A 19,786-nucleotide genomic window follows, 5' to 3' on the forward strand; every position below is an offset into this window, starting at 1 on the left:
TAACCATTGATGGACAGCGGCGGAACAAGAGCTCAAAGTGAAACTGCCGAATATCTTTTGAGTTGGACTGGTCAATAGTACTGTGAGTAACTAAAATAAAAAAATAAAAAACGGAATTCTCTCTTCTTTAGCACTCTTTCTAACTATAAATCCACTTCTGTTTTAATTTCCTCTCTTGCCCTCTTTTCACCACACCGCGCACACCGTGTGCACTGTAAAAAACAACACAGGTGGTGTTGTGTTATGTTGTTTTGTTGAAATGTTAATAAATGGGAGCTTCCTCTACAATCCCCTCTGTGCATGAACCCTTACATATGGTAATTAAACATTAAAACACAAAAAAAAAAAAAAAAATACCATTAAAACACCCGCGGCTTATATAAGAAAAAAATAGTCAACTTTGAAGGTGCGGCTTATACACCGGTGCGGCTTATAGTCCGGAATTTACGGTAGTAGACTTCTCACATTAAGATGGTTTAGTATCTCTTTAAATCTCTGATCTCCGACCTCAGGTGACCTCTGACCTCAGCTGACCTCCGGTGACATCTGACCCCAGGTGACCTCATCATGGAGGTGGTCTATGTGTGCGAGTGGGAGAAGCAGCGTCAGCCTCAGAGCAGCCCCTCCCCCTCCCCTCCGCTGGTCTGTGCCTGGTCCTGCCGGAACCTGCTGGCCTTCACCGCCCACCTGAAGAACCAAGAGCAGGAAGGTACACACACACACACACACACACACACATATATATATATGTATATATACACACAATTGGATCTGTGACATCATCGGCAGTGGACCAAAGGCTATAAGTAGCACACGCTCCAGGTCCACAGGGTCCTGAGTTCAATGCCCAAGAGAGCAAGCCAGCATAGAAGCAGCTACAGGAGCAGACTCCAGCCCCAGAACTGTGATAGGGATGAGGATGAGCGATGTGGCTCTCCCCGGGGTGGTTCTCCAGACTGGTGTCCAGACCAATATGATGGAGCCAGCCAACGGCTAGCCGGTGGTGCTATCCGCTGGAGTGATGAAGAAGGCCAGTGGTCAGAACAAGAAGAACGGAACAGGAACTCAAGGCGGGCTTGGGCCATCAAGCTTAGTAGGTGGGCTTGGACCCACTGCATATTTATTCCAGGAGGTGTTGGCCAACATCCAGTTAGCCAGCGGGTTATGCGAGAGAGGGGCCTCCATCATACTCTTACAAGTATGCCTGTGACATTGTGAGCTTGGAGATCTGAGCCAGGTTCATACCTGAACCCGCTAACCCTTGAGAGGGAAAGCTTGATCGCCATGAGTGGAGAAGGACTCCGCGCTGTGGGATCTGCTGATGATAGGATCCAATCATCCCTGGCTGCCTTTCAACCAGCCAGGTCCTGCCAAACCTCTCACCTTGAATGTGAACGAGAGTCTGGGTCTTTCAAACCTGTAAGGAACTCTAAAACAGTATTATTAATTTAATTATTTTAATTACTAAATAATGCATAATAATTATTATTTCACATTACACACATAAAATGTCACATTATTATTATTGGCCAAGATTGTCACAATACAAATACATGCATTGCACTGCTTTTTTTCTTTTTCACTCCTTTTTTACTTCTTCTTGTGTTTCTCTCTCTCTCTCTGTGTGTGTGTGTGTGTGTGTGTGTGTGTGTGTGTGTGTGTGTGTGTGTGTGTGTGTGTGTGTGTGCGTGTGCGTGCGTGCACCTGTCTGTGTGTGTGTTGCAGAGGTCAGTCACATGATCCACGTCATCGACACGGAGCACCCGTGGGACGTTTACTCCATCAGCTCAGGACACACTGAGGTCATTTCCTGTCTGGAGTGGGACCAATCAGGTGAGGGAACCAACACTGCAGTGATTCCCAACCTTTTTTGTCTTTTGTACCCCTTGAGCTGTTGTGCCATGCCAATAGTACCCCTCACTCATGCCTGTTGATGATGCTCCTAAGTGTTCTATAACTTTTAGTGTCATATGCAGACATACAAGTACCGTACATTTAGCGCCCCTAAACCTGAATCTGGGGCGACAGCAACTGGATGTTTTTGAGCCATTTGGGGAACTAGTTGCGGCGTGCACTTGCCATTTTAACAATGGGCTTATGAAATGACTTTTGAACCCCCCCCCCCCCCCCATCATTTTGGAAATAAATTGTAATCCCAAATCTCTCCATGTACCTCCTGCAAGTTGCTCAAGTACCCCTAGGGGTACACATATACCCCGGTTAGGGAATCAGCGACTTTAGAGGGCTGATAGGGACCAAGTGTGAACATGCCCTTAGTCTCTGATAGCTGTGATTGTACATGATAACTAAATACAATGTGTGCCTCTCTCTCTGTGTATGTCTGATGTCTCTCTCTCTCTCTCTCTCTGTATGGCTGATGTCTCTCTCTCTCTCTGTATGTCTGATGTCTCTCTCTCTCTCTCTGTATGTCTGATGTCTCTCTCTCTCTCTCTCTCTGTATGGCTGATGTCTCTCTCTCTCTCTGTATGTCTGATGTCTCTCTCTCTCTCTCTGTATGTCTGATGTCTCTCTCTCTCTCTCTCTCTGTATGGCTGATGTCTCTCTGTGTATGTCTGATGTCTCTCTCTCTCTCTGTATGGCTGATGTCTCTCTCTCTCTGTATGTCTGATGTCTCTCTCTCTCTCTCTGTATGTCTGATGTCTCTCTCTCTCTCTCTCTGTATGGCTGATGTCTCTCTGTGTATGGCTGATGTCTCTCTCTCTCTGTATGGCTGATGTCTCTCTCTCTCTGTATGTCTGATGTCTCTCTCTCTCTGTGTGTATGTCTGATGTCTCTCTCTCTCTCTCTGTATGGCTGATGTCTCTCTCTCTCTGTATGGCTGATGTCTCTCTCTCTCTGTATGTCTGATGTCTCTCTCTCTGTGTGTATGTCTGATGTCTCTCTCTCTCTCTCTCTCTGTATGGCTGATGTCTCTCTCTCTCTCTGTGTATGTCTGATGTCTCTCTCTCTCTCTCTCTGTATGGCTGATGTCTCTCTCTCTCTCTGTATGGCTGATGTCTCTCTCTCTCTCAGGCTCCAGACTGCTGTCAGCAGATGGCGATGGGCAGATAAAGTGCTGGCTGATGTCAGAACATCTGGTGAACAGCTGGGAGAGCGGGCTGGCGAGTGCGGTGCCCGGGGAGCCACTGGTCGCTCTGAGCTGGCTGCACAATGGAGTCAAGCTTGCCCTACACGTCGAGATGGTGACCATCCATTTTGTTTATTCACACTACTGCGATAGCCGTTCCCCTTCCCCCCATTCACACACCATGCTCTCCCACTCTTCACCCCCCACCCTCCCCCTGCGTGCACCGCTCCGCCCCAATTGGTCGAATTGCATGACATTCGAAACTGCAGTGCTGAATTTTGTGCAACTAGGAATCCCTAGGGTGGAGACTCTGGAGATGATGTGCCATGGCTCCAGTTATGGCAAAATCGTGACCCACCTAGGCGCCATCGTGCAACTGTGCGTCATCATCACTGATGACATCACAACTGCCTGAGTGACTGACACCGAGCCCACAGACAGACGCCACCCACTTAGCCAATTTTAACTAAGAATTTGGACGCGCCATAGTCATAGCGCCACCCACTGGCAGGACAAAAGTCTGTTTATCTCGAGAACCATTCATCCCATCGACTTCAAACTTCCGGAGTGCCCTGCTGGGAACCCGACACAGTGCAGTGCCGATTTTCGTGCAATTCAGCAAAGCGCCACCTACTGACAACACTAAAAGCGTTTTATCTCGAGAACGATTCTTCTTAGTGATATAAAATAGCACTATACAAGTAAAAGGGAAATTATGTACTGTTGATTTTGAGGTGACCAGCTCAGTGGCCTTGTGGTTTGAGTGTCCGCCCTGAGACTGGGAGGTTGTGAGTTCGATCCCCGGCCGAGTCATACCAAAGACTATAAAAATGGGACCCATTTGCCTCCCTGCTTGGCACTCAGCATCAAAGGGTTGGAATTGGGGGGTTAGATCACCATATGATTCCCGAGCGCGGCACTGCTGCTGCTCACCTCTCCCCCAGGGGATGGGTCAAATGCGGAGAACAAATTTCGCACACTCAGGTGTGTGACAATCAGTGGGACTTTACCGAACTGTTCCTCTAAGACATGAAAAGGAAGGCAAAGTGAAAACACGCTGGATTTCTAAGAAGATGTTGTGACTCCTCTGTCCTCAGTCTGGCTCCACTAACTTTGGTGAGAAGTTTTCGCGGGTGAAGTTCTCCCCGTCTCTGACTGTGTTTGGGGGGAAGCCGATGGAGGGCTGGCTGGCGGTGACTGTGAGCGGGCTGGTGACCGTGTCTCTGCTGAAGCCAGGGGGCGCTCTGCTGACGGCCAACGAGCCGCTGTGCCGCCTCCGGGGCCGCGTGGCGCTCGCCGACATCGCCTTCACCGGCGGAGGAAACATCGTGGTCGCTGCTACCGACGGCAGCAGCTCCTCCCCGGTCCAGTTCTACAAGGTCAGCACCTAGGGACGCACCAGACTGGGTTTTTGGCCAGTTTTTATCCAGGGTTCCCACAAAAACTGCATTCAATAGAGCTCAACAGTAATGTCCAGTACGGAAGAGAATTCCCCATTAATTTTCTCCATAGACGTTTAGAAAAATCCTTATATGACGAGTTTTAAGACTGGGACCAAGCCAACCAGCGAGCTACTGAATCATTCATGAGTGACCATCAAACATTTCACTTGGAGCAAAAACAAAAAATTAAAAGGAGGGGGGGAATCACATTTTCTGAAATTTCTATGGAGAATTCTCTTCCGGACCACAAAACGTTCTTAACACTTTCAGTGCCACGGCCCTTGGGCAAAAGGTTGCTTGCTGTGCCACATAGGCCGCAATGCATTTTAAAACAGTCATATAATTTTTTTAATAATTACTATGTAAACACTGAACACGCACAAATAACGATGAGACTCTCTTCTATCACCTGCAAAAAAAAGTTTATTGATCCCATTTTCCGTTCTTTAGTTATGAGCCGGAGAAGATAGCTTGATTGAACGAAAAAAATACCTTTTTTTCTACGAGCTGAGATAATGAGCCTTTTGTGAAATTAAACATTTCAAGCACATCTCTGACTCTGAAGCTAATTTTCTGATGTCTGGGTCTGTCTGGGTGAAGTGTATGCTTCTCTGCTGCTCTCCGTGCTCCCCCCCCCCCCCCCCCCTCAACTGCACACGCCTCCTGGGTGTGTCTTATGTGTCTGGTGGCTCTCAGTCTCTGCTGAGTTTGCTGCGCACACACAGTGAATGGGGCGCGACATTCAGCTTTTTGGTTCCGCGTGTGTTTGTCACGGGCTGGCATGCTTCCAGTTCGGAATAATAATGCTGATTATGTGAATGTGCTGTTTGCAGCGTACATGGAGGTGCTCAGTTGTGACAGCGGGTGCTGCTGCTGGGGGCACAGTTGGCGTTGTGCTCGTTTATGGAGGCACGTCGATGCATACGGACGGATGCAATGCGATTTCCTCATTTTCACCAGTGACTATTTCTGTGTGTTTGGCTCCTTTTTCTCTGATCAGGAGAGTGCTGTCGCCACCTAATGGGTTTGTAAAATAGGTTATCGACCTCCAATAGCTACAATATTGTTAGAGGCGACGTAAGAAGCTTAGATCGACACCCCCCCGTCAAAAAAACAATTTGGAGTTATGACGCCATTTGGCGTCGCTGGCACTGTACGGTAAATTTCTAATGACGCCATATGGCGTCGCTGGCACTGAACGTGTTAAGGTGGGGGAATCTTCTATCTCAAGTGCAATTTTTTCTTAACTTTAGTCTTAAGAAAAAAGATAGGAAAACAGGCTATTCTGACAAACAGTTCTCATGTATTTTCTCAACTTTCTTATGTTTTTTCCTAAGAAAAGACTTCGGAACAAATGGTATTCTTGAAATGAAAGTTCTATTTGTTCTTGATTTTTTTTCTTGACTTTAAGACAGCCCTTCCCCTCTCTTACAATTCCTACGGTGAGAAGTTTAGCCTCTAATATCTATAGCAAACCAAAATGCATCACTACAAACCATGTGAGAACGTTCACTCGTCTTGATTACTGTGTTTACACCCGCCCAAACCAACCGCATCAAGGGGGGAAACCAACCAGAGTCCCATTTAATTGAACTAAAAGTGCAGGTGTGAAAACGCCCTTACGGTCTTTGGATCAGATCAGATCACATGACACTTTATTGATGGATATATGAACAGAACAGGTGTTAAACGTGTGTGTGTGTGTGTGTGTGTGTGTGTGCGTGTGCGTGCGCGTGCGTGCGTGCGTAGGTGGTGGTCAGTGTGGTGAGTGAGAAGTGTCGTATCGACACGGAGCTGCTGCCCTCTCTGTTTCTGCGCTGCACCACCGACCCTCTGAGGAGAGACAAGTACCCCGCTGTGACCCACCTCAAGTTCCTCACCCGGGAGAACTCTGAGCAGGCAAGTACCCAGTACAACCACCAAGGGGAGGGGGTTCTGAGAAGGTAGGTACAGTACAACCAGTACCAAGTACCCAGTACAGCCAGTTTAGTTTGATTGGAACCTGCTGCCTGCTGGGAAATCAAAACTATCAAATGAGAAAAACTGTGCTTGTGTGTGTGTGTTGTCAGGTCCTGCTGTGTGCGTCCAATCAGACTGGCAGCATCGTTGAGTGCTGGTCGCTGAGGAAGGAGGGACTTCCTGTCAACAACATCTTCCAGCATCGCTCGCCAGTCGGTAAGAAGCGCACAGGCCAAAGACCAGGTCCCTGTCTCAGTCTGCCTTCGTAGGCCCACGTGTACTTTTCTAATTGTACTATTTGGTGTGTGACCCCCCCTCTGCACTGCCCCCTCCCCCTCTGCACCCTCCCTCCCCCCATCCAGTGGGCGAGAAGCAGCCGACCATCCTGAAGTGGAGGATCCTGTCGGCCACCAACGACCTGGAGCGCGTGTCCGCCGTGGCTCTGCCCAAACTGCCCATCTCCATCTCCAACACCGACCTGAAGGTGGCGTCAGACACCAAGTTCTGCCCCGGCCTGGGTAAGTCCATCTCCAACACCGACCTGAAGGTAGCGTCAGACATCAAGTTCTGCCAGCTGACCTATATTAATATGGACGCCATGTCTCCACCTCCTACCGGTTCACACACCCCCTCTCTGAACTTTTTACGTAGCTGCAGGTTCCAGTTTTCCATAGTAGTGTATTATACAGTCAAGGCTCTAGCTCTGTAAATAGGCGTGGCACTCTAAGCTCTAATAATTTTGGACTTGTCAATAGTAACCATGTAGATTCCCACAATGAAGTCAGTTTATCAAAATGACGCCGGTATGGAAATCTGTTCTTCGTTGTCGGAGATTGAGGAACCGGGGACCAGCCGGTCATCTCAGTTGCTATTAGCTGCTCAGCTGGGCAACATGCATCAACTGATTTGCAGCTCTGTGGTGATTAGCTAATGTCCCCCGGCCCCGCCGTAGCATTTTGATTAACGTTGTGATTTAAGTAACGTTAATTTCTTTTGGAACAAATGTTGGTTTAACAGATTTGGGCCCAGTCCCAATTGCCCCCGTTGGCCATACCACTTAGCCCTTAGCCCTCCATTTGGCACGTACCACTTAGCCCGTAACCCTCCGTTTGGCACGTTCACGTGAAGGGCTCGGTTGTTAGATTATTTTTTGCATCAGACCTAGGGCGAAGAAGGGGGGGGGGGGTTGATTTCTGGCCCTCCAAAGGGAGATTTTCATGACCCACACTCCAAACCAAGAGCTGAGAAGGGAATCACTATGAATCAGCCAGAAACTAGCCAAAAGTTACAAACAAATGTTTCTATCTGAGTTTAATGTCAATACAAAGGACTCTGGATGCTCTGGATGTGTGGAATTAGTTTGTGGCAACATTTCAGAAAACATCTGGATCACAACAGCTCCCTGCACTGAGCCGAGGCAGCGAAAACCACATGGGATAGTTTAATCTCCCGATTATGAAGCAACCCATTTGCCAGAATAAAATGTAATGTATATATATATATATATATATATTATATATATACTATAATAGAATAGTATAATTTAAATATTACTAAGTTATCAATAATTTAATTAATTAATTTCTGCAAATATGCTATATGATGACAAACTAGTGTATGTATGAGAATCCGCAGACTTCAATCAATCTGTTTGAACCAGAAAAAGCTTTATTATCACAGTTCGGCAAACATGACGACGTACAGTAATGTGTGGTGTTCCATTTCCTAGGTGATTGTTTTCAACCCCTACCTCTTGTGTGGCTCTGTTTTGAAGGGCAGGGGGGGAAAGCGTAGCCTGACTCCACCAGACGGGGGCGGCATTGTTCCACAAATTCACAATCCACCTCAGTCTGGCCCTGGCCTCAGAGATGCATTCAAACCGGCCGCCACACAGGCGCACCAATCAGCGTGAGCTAGGGGCGGGCTTTAGGCGAGACCGGGTGTGACGCCACCGAGAGGCGCCTCTGCGTTTGTAGTTCTTTCACTATTCAACATGGCGGCGGCTACCGAGGCTAGCTCCAGTGTGCTAGTCAAACATTCTATTCAAAACAATAAGCTAACATAAACGTTAAACACTTGATCTTACAGTGAGTACGAAACCGTAACTGTATTGCTGTAATGTTATCAACTATGAACGTTAGTAAACAAGACATTGTTGTAGAATTTGGGGAGATAGCCTTCAGACCGCTAGGCTGGGATAACTTATTAGCTGTAAGGCTGTAATGGCTAACGGCTAGCCATTCACGCAAGTCACACAAACACAAAGCCCTTCTCACCACAGCCCAGTAAACATGCAATCTGTTAAACCATCATTTTTGTTCCAAATCGAAATAAATCATAACGTTAATCAAAATGCCACTGAATTATTAGCTAATCAACACAGAACTGCAAAGATCAGTGTGATGTATTGTCCCTTTACTGCTAGCTGAAGTGTATTCTGCTATGATTGGAATGTTGGCTGCTGTTTAATAAACCACGTTAACTCACGTTGGTGTCCGAGTGACATATTATGTTATACAGGCGAGATTAAAGATCTCAGGATACAATACAACAATCAGTTTATCTGATATTTTCCCCCGCTTGCATAAATTATACTGTGAAGTGTGAATATAGCTCTAGCATATAGTAGTCCTATATGTCTGATATTTTGGAGCTGTTATTCGAGAAATTGGTTTATCGATAGAACATACCGGTAGCTTAAGATTTTGCACTTGTACTTTAGATAGGGGGTAAACAAACGTCATGGGAGCCAATACTAGGAATACGGTATATCAACAAGGAACCATTCTTAAAGTTAGAGATTATATCCAAATACATGCTGCATGGTGTAACCAGGGTGTTTTTCCTCTTCTCTGTTGACGTCCTCTGGGCTCCAGGCAGCTCCCTTTCGCAGATTCATCTGACAACATCTTTATGCATTTACATCGTCTTATCATTTGACCCAATCGTGCCTCAAGACCAGCAGATTATGTAACAACAACACCACACACGGCCGTCATTTCTCCGTTTAGTTTATTATTACAAAAGTAAGCAAATAACATTCTCCAGTCATGCGTAAATATCTACCATTCCACTGACACATATGCTAAAATTCACCAGTTAAATAGTAGCGTTAAATCATTATATTGTATCAAAGCATTTGGTTGTTGCCATGATCATAAAGGCTAGAGAGCGTTGCGTCTCCATGACGTTAGCCGTCCAGGGTGCGTGCCACTCGGTGTCATATCGTGTCATCAGTTCCCTGAAGAAACGAACAACGATATGTGTTATGAATGAATCGCTGTTAACGTTAACATTAATCATCAATCATCAGACGTAGCACCCCAACCTCCAAATGTTGCTATCGTTAGCGTAACATCAGTTAATCCAATCAGTTACATTTAACGTGCAAAATGGCCTACCTGCACTTCATCCTCAGTCAGACATCTGCAGTAATTCTTCTTTCTTTTGGCAAATTGAATAGTCAATGGTTGCACCCAATATTCACCTTACAAAAACAGCAAAAAATCTGCGACCTCCATGCTAACTATTAGCAATTGTAGTCCTAGCTGATCAGGCGCTGCTACGTCATGAAGGGAAGTCGATCTGATTGGTTGGCGCTGGCAAGCCCAGACGGTGACAGACAGACGGTCCATCCAATCACCTGCCTAGTAGCTTGAAAAAAGTGACCGCCCTCTTCAGCAATGTAGCTTGGCCGAATCCAGATGGATGTTGTTTGTGAAACAGATATTTGAAGCAAACTCATCGATCTGGCAGCGTCAGGTTAGGGAAAGCGAGGGGTAGGGGTAAAAATAAGAAATGGGATTGGGCCTAAATGTAACGTTAACAAGTGAAGCTTCATGTGGCTAACGTAACGTAACGTAACGTACTGGGCAGCACAGCACTGCCTCTCTGGGGCTCCACGTTAGCAAGGCTGCCTGCAGGGTTAGTTGTTCTCTTCTGTATATCGTTACAACAGTTACGAGTAGATGAATTTACTTCCATGAGCTGGCGTAAAAACCATATCCATATAAAAACTCTCCCCATGCTTTACCCCAAATAAAACCTCCACTGTTTGTGTGACTCCAAAGGCAAAAACAAACCGCTAGCCTAAGTTAGCTGAAGGCTGTCATGCTTTCATGCTAACCTGTGTGGGCCACATGTTATATATCGATGTTGGGGGAGGTGTATGAGACACATCAGCATCACCTGGCGCAGGCAGTATCAGTGTATTTTGACCCTCTGTTTTGCAGGTTTGGCACTGGCCTTCCATGACGGCAGCATCCAGATCCTGCACCGCCTCTCCCTGCACACCATGGGCGTGTTCTACGGCTCGTCAGGCCCCGCCCAACGAGCAGACGAGCCCGCCATCAAGCGTCCACGCACCGCAGGCCCCTCCCACCACTTTAAAGCCCTGCAGTTCTCCTGGACCTCGCTCGCTCTGGCCGGAGTCGACAACCAGGGCAAGGTGAGGAGGGACGCACAGCTGGGGCCGCATTGACCAATGTGTTCTTAAAGGGACTAATCTAACAAACCTACCAATTTAAAAGTCAAACACGTTGCCGTGGAAACAATTAAGCTTAGCCCAAAATCACAAATCAGAATGAGGGGGTCGTCCCCGGTATATTTTCTATCTTGTAAGGGGTCCTTGGCTGAAAAACATTAGAGAACCTCTGCTCAAGATAATCCACAGACTTTGTTGTGAGTAGTTTCATGTAGGAACTATTTTCTTTTGCAGTCTCATGTAGGAACTAGCTAGCAGCTAGCGGGTGTAGTTCGATCAAAAGAAAATAGTTCCTACATGAAACTGCTCATAACAAGGTCTGTGGATTATCTTGAGTAACCGGGTCATGATTTCTGGAAAGAAACATTGCTGTTGAGTTGATCGAATGTATGTAGCACCACAAGCCGAGTGCCATCCAGTTACATTGTATTGGAGAGAAGCCAGAAACTCTGTGGCCGATATCTCCAAAACTCAACACACAAACAACTAACACAAAACGATATACCGTAAATTCCGGACTATAAGGCGCACCGGTATATAAGCCGCAGCACCAAAATTGACTGTTTTTGACATATATAAGCCGCACCGGACTATAAGCCGCGGGTGTTTTGATGTTTAATTACCATATGTAAGGGTTCGTGCACAGAGAGGAATGTCGGGAAAGAGATGGCTGTTTGGGGAAGCTCCCATTTATTAACATTTCAACAAAAGGTGCTGTCAACAATCAAACCAGGTACCGTAATCCTTGTCTTCATCTTTTAGGTGAAGGTGCAGCGTCAAAAACAGAGTCAGAGTCAAAGTCAAGTCACTAATCCTCGTCTTCCTCTTCTTCCTCCGTACTGAAACCAGCAAAGTCCTCAACTTCAGTGTCGGAAACGAACAGGTTCAGGGTGGCTTCGTCAACCACTCTCCTCTCTCCTTCGTTGTCACTCTCAAAACCAAGGAACTCCTCTTCGTCACTGTCGGTGTCGGAATCGAACAGCCTCTGAAGGCGCCCAGCTGTGCCGGCGTCATCATCACGCAGCAGTCCAGCCTTTCGGAACCCGAATGGAGTTTGTGGTCTTGATGGCTGCTTTCACGGAATCTGTTATATGAGCCCTCATGCTGTCGAGAACGAGCAAAGCTTTTTTTTGGTGAAAGAATCCTCCAGGGCGCTTGACGTAGCACTCAGCCAGCCACTCCTTCATGACACTTTCCATCATCCACCCTTTCTTGTTGACTCTGAGGCATATCCCACTGGGAATTTTCTCTTTCGGCATCGTAATCCGCTTAAAAATCACCATTGGCGGCAGCTTTACTCCAGATGCAGAGCACACAAGTGAAATTCGTTCTCTCGTGCCCAGTGGTTCTCAATGTGATCGACGATTCACCTTTCTTGTTAACAGTCCGAGTGAGTGGCAGGTCGAACGTCAAAGGCACTTCATCCATATTTATGATCTGCTCCGGTTCGATGGAATATTCCTTGATCTTCCTTTGTGTGAATTCGCCGAAGTTTGTGATTTTCTCCTGGTAGTCGGGGGAGGGAGTTGTTGGCCGAGTGGCCGTTTGCTTACCGTAATTACCATATGTAAGGGGTCACGCACAGAGGGGATTGTCGGGAAAGAGATGGCTGTTTGAGGAAGCTCCCATTTACCGTATTACCGTAACATTTCAACAAAACAACATAACACAACACCACCTTTGTTTATTTTTACAGTGCACACAGTGTCCGCGGTGTGGTGAAAAGAGGGCAAGAGAGGAAATTAAAACAGAAGTGGATTTATAGTTAGAAAGAGTGCTAAAAAAGAGAGATTTTATTTGTATTATTTTTTTTTTTTTTCTGAAAAAATCCATAGATAAGCCGCACCGTTATATAAGCCGCAGGGCCAAAAAACGGGGAAAAAGCCGCGGCTTATAGTCCGGAATTTACGGTAGATGGATAAATAGCAGTGCAGGTGAGAGGGAAAATATGTATTTTGGATTTTAGGGAGAGCTGTCCCTTTAAGCTGTTGTTCCTCTCTCCAGCTGCACATGCTGCGTGTGTCGCCCTCTATGGGCCAGATGCTGGACATGAACACCACGCTGCGCCACCTGCTGTTCCTGCTGGAGTACTGCATGGTGACGGGCTACGACTGGTGGGACGTCCTGCTGCACGTCCAGCCCACCATGGTCCACAACCTGGTGGAGAAGCTGCACGAGGAGTACATGAGGCAAAACCAGGCCCTGCAGCAGGTGAGTCAGAACCAGGCCCTACAGCAGTTGAGTCAGAACCAGGCCCTACAGCAGGTGAGCACAACCAGACCCTTATGGCCCATTTCCACCGCTGGTATTGGCGCGGCTCCGCGCGGCTCGACTCGCTTTTTTGTAGCATTCCACCGGTCAAAAACCGGGACAACCCGGGTTGAGTCGTACTCTTTCTAGTAGCACCTCTGTCGAGGTTCCAGGGCTGTGGACCCGGTACCATACGGTGATGTGAGAACACTGCAGACGACTTGAGTGGTCAGGCAGAGGGTTTTGTTTTGTTTTGAGAGAGAAAAGTCCGCTAGGCCGGAGCCGCGGGTTTTCCTGGCGACTGGCCGGGCAGCTGGCTTCTCTTCTCCCTGTAGCGTAACCCCCGTCCTTCGCAATGTGGTGCGGTGCGCAGGCATGTAAATAACAACAAAGGAATATCCAATCTCCTCGCCGATGGTGTCATTTGCTCACGTAGGTCATATAGAGGCACCAGTATTTCATAACCAGTTTAAAAGTTCCCTGTAGGGATTTAATTTTAACATTACAAACGGAGGGCGGAGGGCAGATGTGCGGCGTCGCTATGACGACCAGTTGTGGGCGGAGGGCAGATTGAGCGAGTACTACTTGCGGTGGAAGCAGAGACTACTTCGGGGGCCTGTACCACAAAGCAAGATTACTGGCTTAGCGAGGTAACTTCAGGTTTAACCCTAGTTTTTCTGTACCATGATGCTAGTTAACTTCTTATCGAGATAGATCACCATAGCAACTTATGCTCTACGGCTAACCTGCTTTGTAGCAGGTTAAGTTCAGAGGATAAGATCAAAACCCATGAAAGACCCACCTGCTTACCAATCAGGTCTCTGGAAACAGCGAGTCACCATTCATATGGTCCCCATATGAAAAATACATTGCATTCAAATGAAAAAGAAAAAAGAAAAAAAAAGGCTCCTGTTGAATTAATCAAGGACTAAAGCCTTGCACTTGTTGCAGGCTACATTTAAATTAAGCCCTACTTACCACTTTGGATTGTTTGGAATATGTTTTTATATATTAATTTTTGTGCTCTCAAGTAGCCTAGATACGTTGTTTGACGTATTTTGCAGATTGTGGTGCCCAATTTCGGCATGAGTTTGGTCACGTCTCCAGAGTCTCCTCCCTAGAAATGAGCGCGTAAAGCGTGCTAAATTCCAGTTATTATTTTTATCATTATTACAGGTTCTGTCGACGCGCATCGTTGCGGTGAAGGCGTCTCTGTGTAAACTGTCCTCGGCCACGGCGGCGAGAGCCTGCGACTTCCACGCCAAGCTGCTGCTCATCGCCATCAGCTCCACGCTCAAGTCTCTGCTGCGACCGCACGTCCTCAACACGCCCGACAAGAGTCCAGGAGACCGCCTTACCGAAATCTGCTCCAAGAACACTGACACAGGTGAGACCACCTGACTGAAATCTGCTCTAAGAACACTAACACAGGTGAGACTCTCCCCCCTTTACACCTGGGGCCAAATGTATAAAAGTGTGTAGGGGTGAGCCCAAATAGTAATAATAAATAATAATAAATAACACAATGTTAGCTGGTGAAACTGGCTGCAGACTATTATTTTATGTGAGACCGGATTGGGCCAGAGTGGTGTTGTGTGAGGCAAGTGTTGTGTCCTTTATTTTAAAATGTATTTTAAAATTGTAATCCTGCTAGTAATCCCCCCCCTTTTTTTACTAAATGTAACTGTAATCTTGATTACATCTTTTTTTCTGTGATTAGTTTTTTTTGTAATCTGATTACGTTCTGTTACATGTAATCCGTTAATCCCCAAGGCCTGATATTGATCAGTCATTCAGATGACCCCTCTGTGTTGCCGTAGATATTGATAAGGTGATGATTAATCTGAAGACGGAGGAGTTTGTGTTGGACGGCCCGCCCCTCCAGTCGCTGCAGCAGCTCATCCAATGGGTGGGAGACTTTGTCCTCTACCTGCTGGCCAACCTGCCCAATCAGGTGAGTCCTCTAACGAGAACTAGCCAACAAGAACCTGCTAATGAGATTGTGTGTTCCCGTGGCTGCAGGATGGTGTAATGTATTGTGTGTGTGTGTGTGTGTGTGTGTGTGTGTGTGTGTGTGTGTTTGTCTCCCCCTGGCTGCAGGGCTCGATGGTGCGCCCGGGGTTTGGCTTCCTGCGTGACGGCTCCTCTCTGGGCATGCTCAGAGAGATGCTGGTGATGATCCGCATCTGGGGCCTCCTGAAGCCCGGCTGCCTCCCGACCTACCAGGCTACCTCGGAGAGCCAGGACTGCCTGAGCCTGCTGTTCAGACTGCTAACCAGGCTGTGGCTGTGCTGTGAGCTAACACACACCTAACACACACAGAGAGACACGCACACGCACACACCTCACAAACATACACAGGCCTACGGACCTACCAGGCCTCTTTTGTGCTTTACCAATTTTTCACTTATAATAATAGTAATAATACATTTTATTTGGAGGCGCCTTTGAAGACACCCAAGGTCACCTTACAGTTCTGCATATAAAACCATACAATGTATATAAAAAACAGATTCCGCATAAAACCATCGACAAACAAGATCCAGCTCTTATGAGTTATTGATCCGGGAAGTCCCAATTTGTCAATATATTTCCAACTTTCCCGAACTCACTCAGACTCGGCTTTTCCACAATCAGCCAGGTTAATCCCTCTCATCATGAGTGTTGCTGCGGCACCCATCTCCCTCTCATTGTTCATCCATTCATAAAGAAGTGAAGCCACAGACAGACTGGACAGCCCACGGAGGGTGTACTGTAAATAGGGATGGCACGATACCACTTTTTATGCCTCCGCCGGCGATAGCCAGACCGGAGGCATTATGGATTCGGGTTGTACGTACGTCCGTCCGATGTTCGTTAACGCGATATCTGAACGCCTTGACGCAATCTCATGAAATTTGCCTCAAATGTCGATTTGGAATTAAGGATGAACTGATTAGATTTTGGTGGTTAAAGGTCAAAGTTCAAGGTCATGGTGCCCTCATGAACCCCATTTCCAAGCTCTTTAACGCGATATCTCAGGAACAACTTGGATTTATATAGCGCCTTTCAAAGAACCCAAGGACGCTTTACAATAAAGTGACACATAATGACAAACAAATAAAACAGAACAGAGTAGATAAATGATCATATATAATAACTGTGTGCGTGTGCGTGTGCGTGTGTGTGTGTGTAGCCCGTGAGGATGGCCCCCCTCAGGAGCCAGACGAGAGCCTGATAGATGAGTGCTGCCTGCTGCCCTCCCAGCTGCTGCTGCCAGCTCTCGATTGGCTGCCAGTGAACGACGGCGTGAGCGTCAAGCTGCAGGGGAAACACCCGTTACGGCTGTTCTTTGGCCAGGCCTCCTCACTGCCCGCACCACTGGAGCTCTTCACCAGGTAAGCCTTAGCATTAGCACCAGCTAAGGCTGCCCTTTGGCTATGCCTCCTCACTGCTCGCACTGCTGGAGCTCTTCACCAGGTAAGCCTTAGCATTAGCACCAGCTAAGGCTTGGCCTTTGGCCTTTGGCTATGCCTCCTCACTGCCTCCTCACTGCTGGAGCTCTTCACCAGGTAAGCCTTAGCGTTAGCACCAGCTAAGGCTTGGCCTTTGGCTATGCCTCCTCACTGCCTCCTCACTGCCCGCACTGCTGGAGCTCTTCACCAGCTAACAGGTTAGCGTTAGTACCCGCTAAGGCTGGCCTTTGACAATGCCTCCTCGCTGCCCGCACCAACAGAGCTCTTCACTAGCTTTAGCGTTAGCACCTGCTACAGCTGGCCTTTGGCCAAGCCTCCTTGCTGCCCGCACCACTGGAGCTCTTCACCAGGTAACAGGTTAGCATTAGCATGAGCGTTAGCACCCGATACGGCTGGCCTTTGGCCATGCCTCCTCACTGCCCGCATCAATGGAGCTCTTCACCAGGTTAACGTTAGTGTTAGCGTTAGTGTTAGTGCCCGCTAAGGCTGGCCTTTGGCCACGCCTCCTTGCTACCTGCACCAACGGAGCTCTTTACTAGCTTTAGCATTAGCACACGTTATGGCTGGCTTTGGCCATGCCTCCTCGCTGCCCACACCAACGGAGCTCTTCATCAGGTAACAGGTTCGCATTAGCATGAGCGTTAGCACCCGCTACGGCTAGCCTTTGGCCATGCCTCCTTGCTGCCCACACCAACGGAGCTCTTCGCCAGGTAACAGGTTAGCTTTAGCATTACTCTCAGCAACCGCTAAGGCTGGCCTTTGGCCACACCTCTCACTGCCTGCACCGCTGTTCACCAGGTAACAGCTTAACGTTAGCGAGGATTTTTTTATTTTTTATTAAAGATTATTTTTGGTGACATTTTTGCCTTTATTAGATAGGACAGTAGGCAGACAGCAAAGGTGGGGGAGAGAGAGGGGATAGCATGTGGCAAAGGACCACCGGTTGGATTTGAACCGGGTCAGCCGCGTGAAGGACTAAGCCTTTGAGGTACACGCTCTACCAGGTGAGTCACCACCTGTTAGAGAGGATTTATTTATGTATTTCTGGTCATGTTAGCCTGGCCTAACACACTGTTTTGTGTGTGTGTGTGTGTGTGTGTGTGTGTGTGTGTGTGTGTGTGTGTGTGTGTGTGTAGGAGTCCAGGTTCTCAGAAAATGGACCACCTGCGGTGTGTTCATATGGGCGTCTGTCCCACCGAGGAGAGCAAGGCCTGCACCAGGTCAGTGATGTCACAGCAGGGAGTGATGTCACCATCCTCTGTGTTGTGTTTAGTAATCATATGTATTGTTGTGTGTGTGACACAAGTGTGAGTAAGCAGAGGAGCAGCGAGCCGCTCTGCTCCTACTATATCTTTCACAAGGGCAACAAAAAAAAACTTGTTAAAAAAAAGTTAATCTCCTGCCCCCTGGTGGGCGTTATGTTTCAGGTGCGGCTGTGTGACGATGCTCCGCTCACCCAACAAGACCAACGCCATGAAGCAGTGGGAGCAACGCTGGATCAAGAACTGTCTGTGTGGAGGTCTGTGGAGGAGGATCCCCCCAACGCTGACCTGAGACCAGCCCCTAACACTGAGACCAGCCCCTAACCCTGAGGAGGATCCCCCCAACGCTGACCTGAGACCAGCCCATCAAGAACTGTCTGTGGAGGAGGATCCCCCGCAACGCTGACCTGAAACCAGCCCCTAACGCTGAGACCAGCCCCTAACCCTAATGCTGCATTCGATTATACTGTAACTCAGAGGTCCCAAATTGCCACTCGTTACTAGGAAAAATAAAATAAAATGGCGTGTCACCTCGCAAACTGGGGTATGATTTTTCAACCCCTAGTTGCTCCCAGCTCGTCATTTTAACATGGCCACATTGTATATGGTGAGAAAAAAAAGTGAATTTAAAACACATTTTTGTTACACGTTTTATTATTTATTTTCAACACTGTTATGCTTCCAGACCAATCAGTATACCAATACAGTAGTTGGTTAAACCCATACAATTACACGTTAATGTTATTAGCTGTTAGCTGTCTAATAGCTGATGCTAATGGCATCCAAGCTTGAACGCACGTCGGCCGGGGTTGACGCGTTTCCCACTTGCCACTTCCCACCTCCGACCATAAACGAATGCAGCATAACCCTGAGACCAGCCTGTCTGTGTGGAGGATCCCCCCAAACCCTGACGGGACACCAGCCTCTACTAGAGTCCTGCACCGGTCCAGTTATGCAAACCCGCACCCAAAGCTCAGTACACGGGACCCGAGCCGTTACCGGACCCGCGACCCGAGCCGTTACCCGTGATTAAAGGCGGTTGTGTAGAAACAAACCGTAAAACGTACGGTCAACAGAAAATAAGGACTCCCCTCCGGTGAAGCCGTGTGAGCGCAACACAAACACATATATGGGTCCTGCAATGTTTGTTCAAACCCGCTGCCCGCCCTCATTTAGTTAGTTTTTTACCCATGAATTTCAAGAAGTACCAGTATATATATTTTTGCCGTTACACAACGTTTTTGCGGGTACCTGACCCGGTGCAGGACACTGGCCTGGACCTGAGACCAGCCGGGACCTCCTCACCCTAACCACCACCTGGGAACATCCCCACCATTTATTTTGTTTACATGTAAATAGCTGTAACTGGTTTTTTGTAATTTTTTTTAATTAAAACTGTCAAGAAAAGTTTTGCAACTTCATCTTTATTATTATTGTCCAATGTTGTAGTAAAGTCACTATATCTCGAGTCCGAGTTGAGTCTCGACTCGAGTCCCCAGTGTTTGAGTCCATAACTGAACGACCTTTAACCCTAGAACACTAACGTGATTTAAAGTCACACCATCACTAACGTCGGGTGTATTTCACCCGATGCAATATACCCCATAAAACATACTTCTCATCAAAATATCTTAAAGTACAACAATACATGGCAAATTGAGGTACTCTTCTTTTGTTTTTAAATGTGAAATATCACAAAAAACAAAAAAGTTTATTATGGGGGACACTATAAAAAATATGTCAAATTCGGGAAAAATGAGGTAATCGTTATAAAAATAAAAATAAAACCCAAAAAACAGGAGCTCCCAACTTCTCCTTCGGTCCACCCATTCATGGGACTTGTGTGG

General features: G+C 47.4%; 1 protein-coding gene across 1 annotated transcript; it reads left to right on the plus strand.

Annotated features, from left to right (window-relative positions):
• Positions 1 to 535: 535 nt before the first annotated feature.
• med16 (mediator complex subunit 16) lies at positions 536 to 19,339 on the plus strand. Its single transcript, XM_083646979.1, has 15 exons — positions 536 to 709; positions 1,726 to 1,833; positions 3,034 to 3,203; positions 4,186 to 4,467; positions 6,280 to 6,429; positions 6,600 to 6,705; positions 6,852 to 7,007; positions 10,722 to 10,936; positions 12,977 to 13,183; positions 14,399 to 14,609; positions 15,043 to 15,176; positions 15,323 to 15,515; positions 16,398 to 16,599; positions 17,814 to 17,897; positions 18,105 to 19,339. Exons 1-15 carry the CDS (start codon positions 568 to 570, stop codon positions 18,229 to 18,231), a joined length of 2,487 nt encoding a protein of 828 aa, XP_083503105.1. The 5' UTR covers positions 536 to 567; the 3' UTR covers positions 18,232 to 19,339.
• The last annotated feature ends 447 nt before the right edge of the window (positions 19,340 to 19,786 follow it).

This window comes from Poromitra crassiceps, assembly GCF_964638095.1.
Source record: "Poromitra crassiceps genome assembly, chromosome: 12".
NCBI lineage: Eukaryota > Metazoa > Chordata > Actinopteri > Beryciformes > Melamphaidae > Poromitra > Poromitra crassiceps.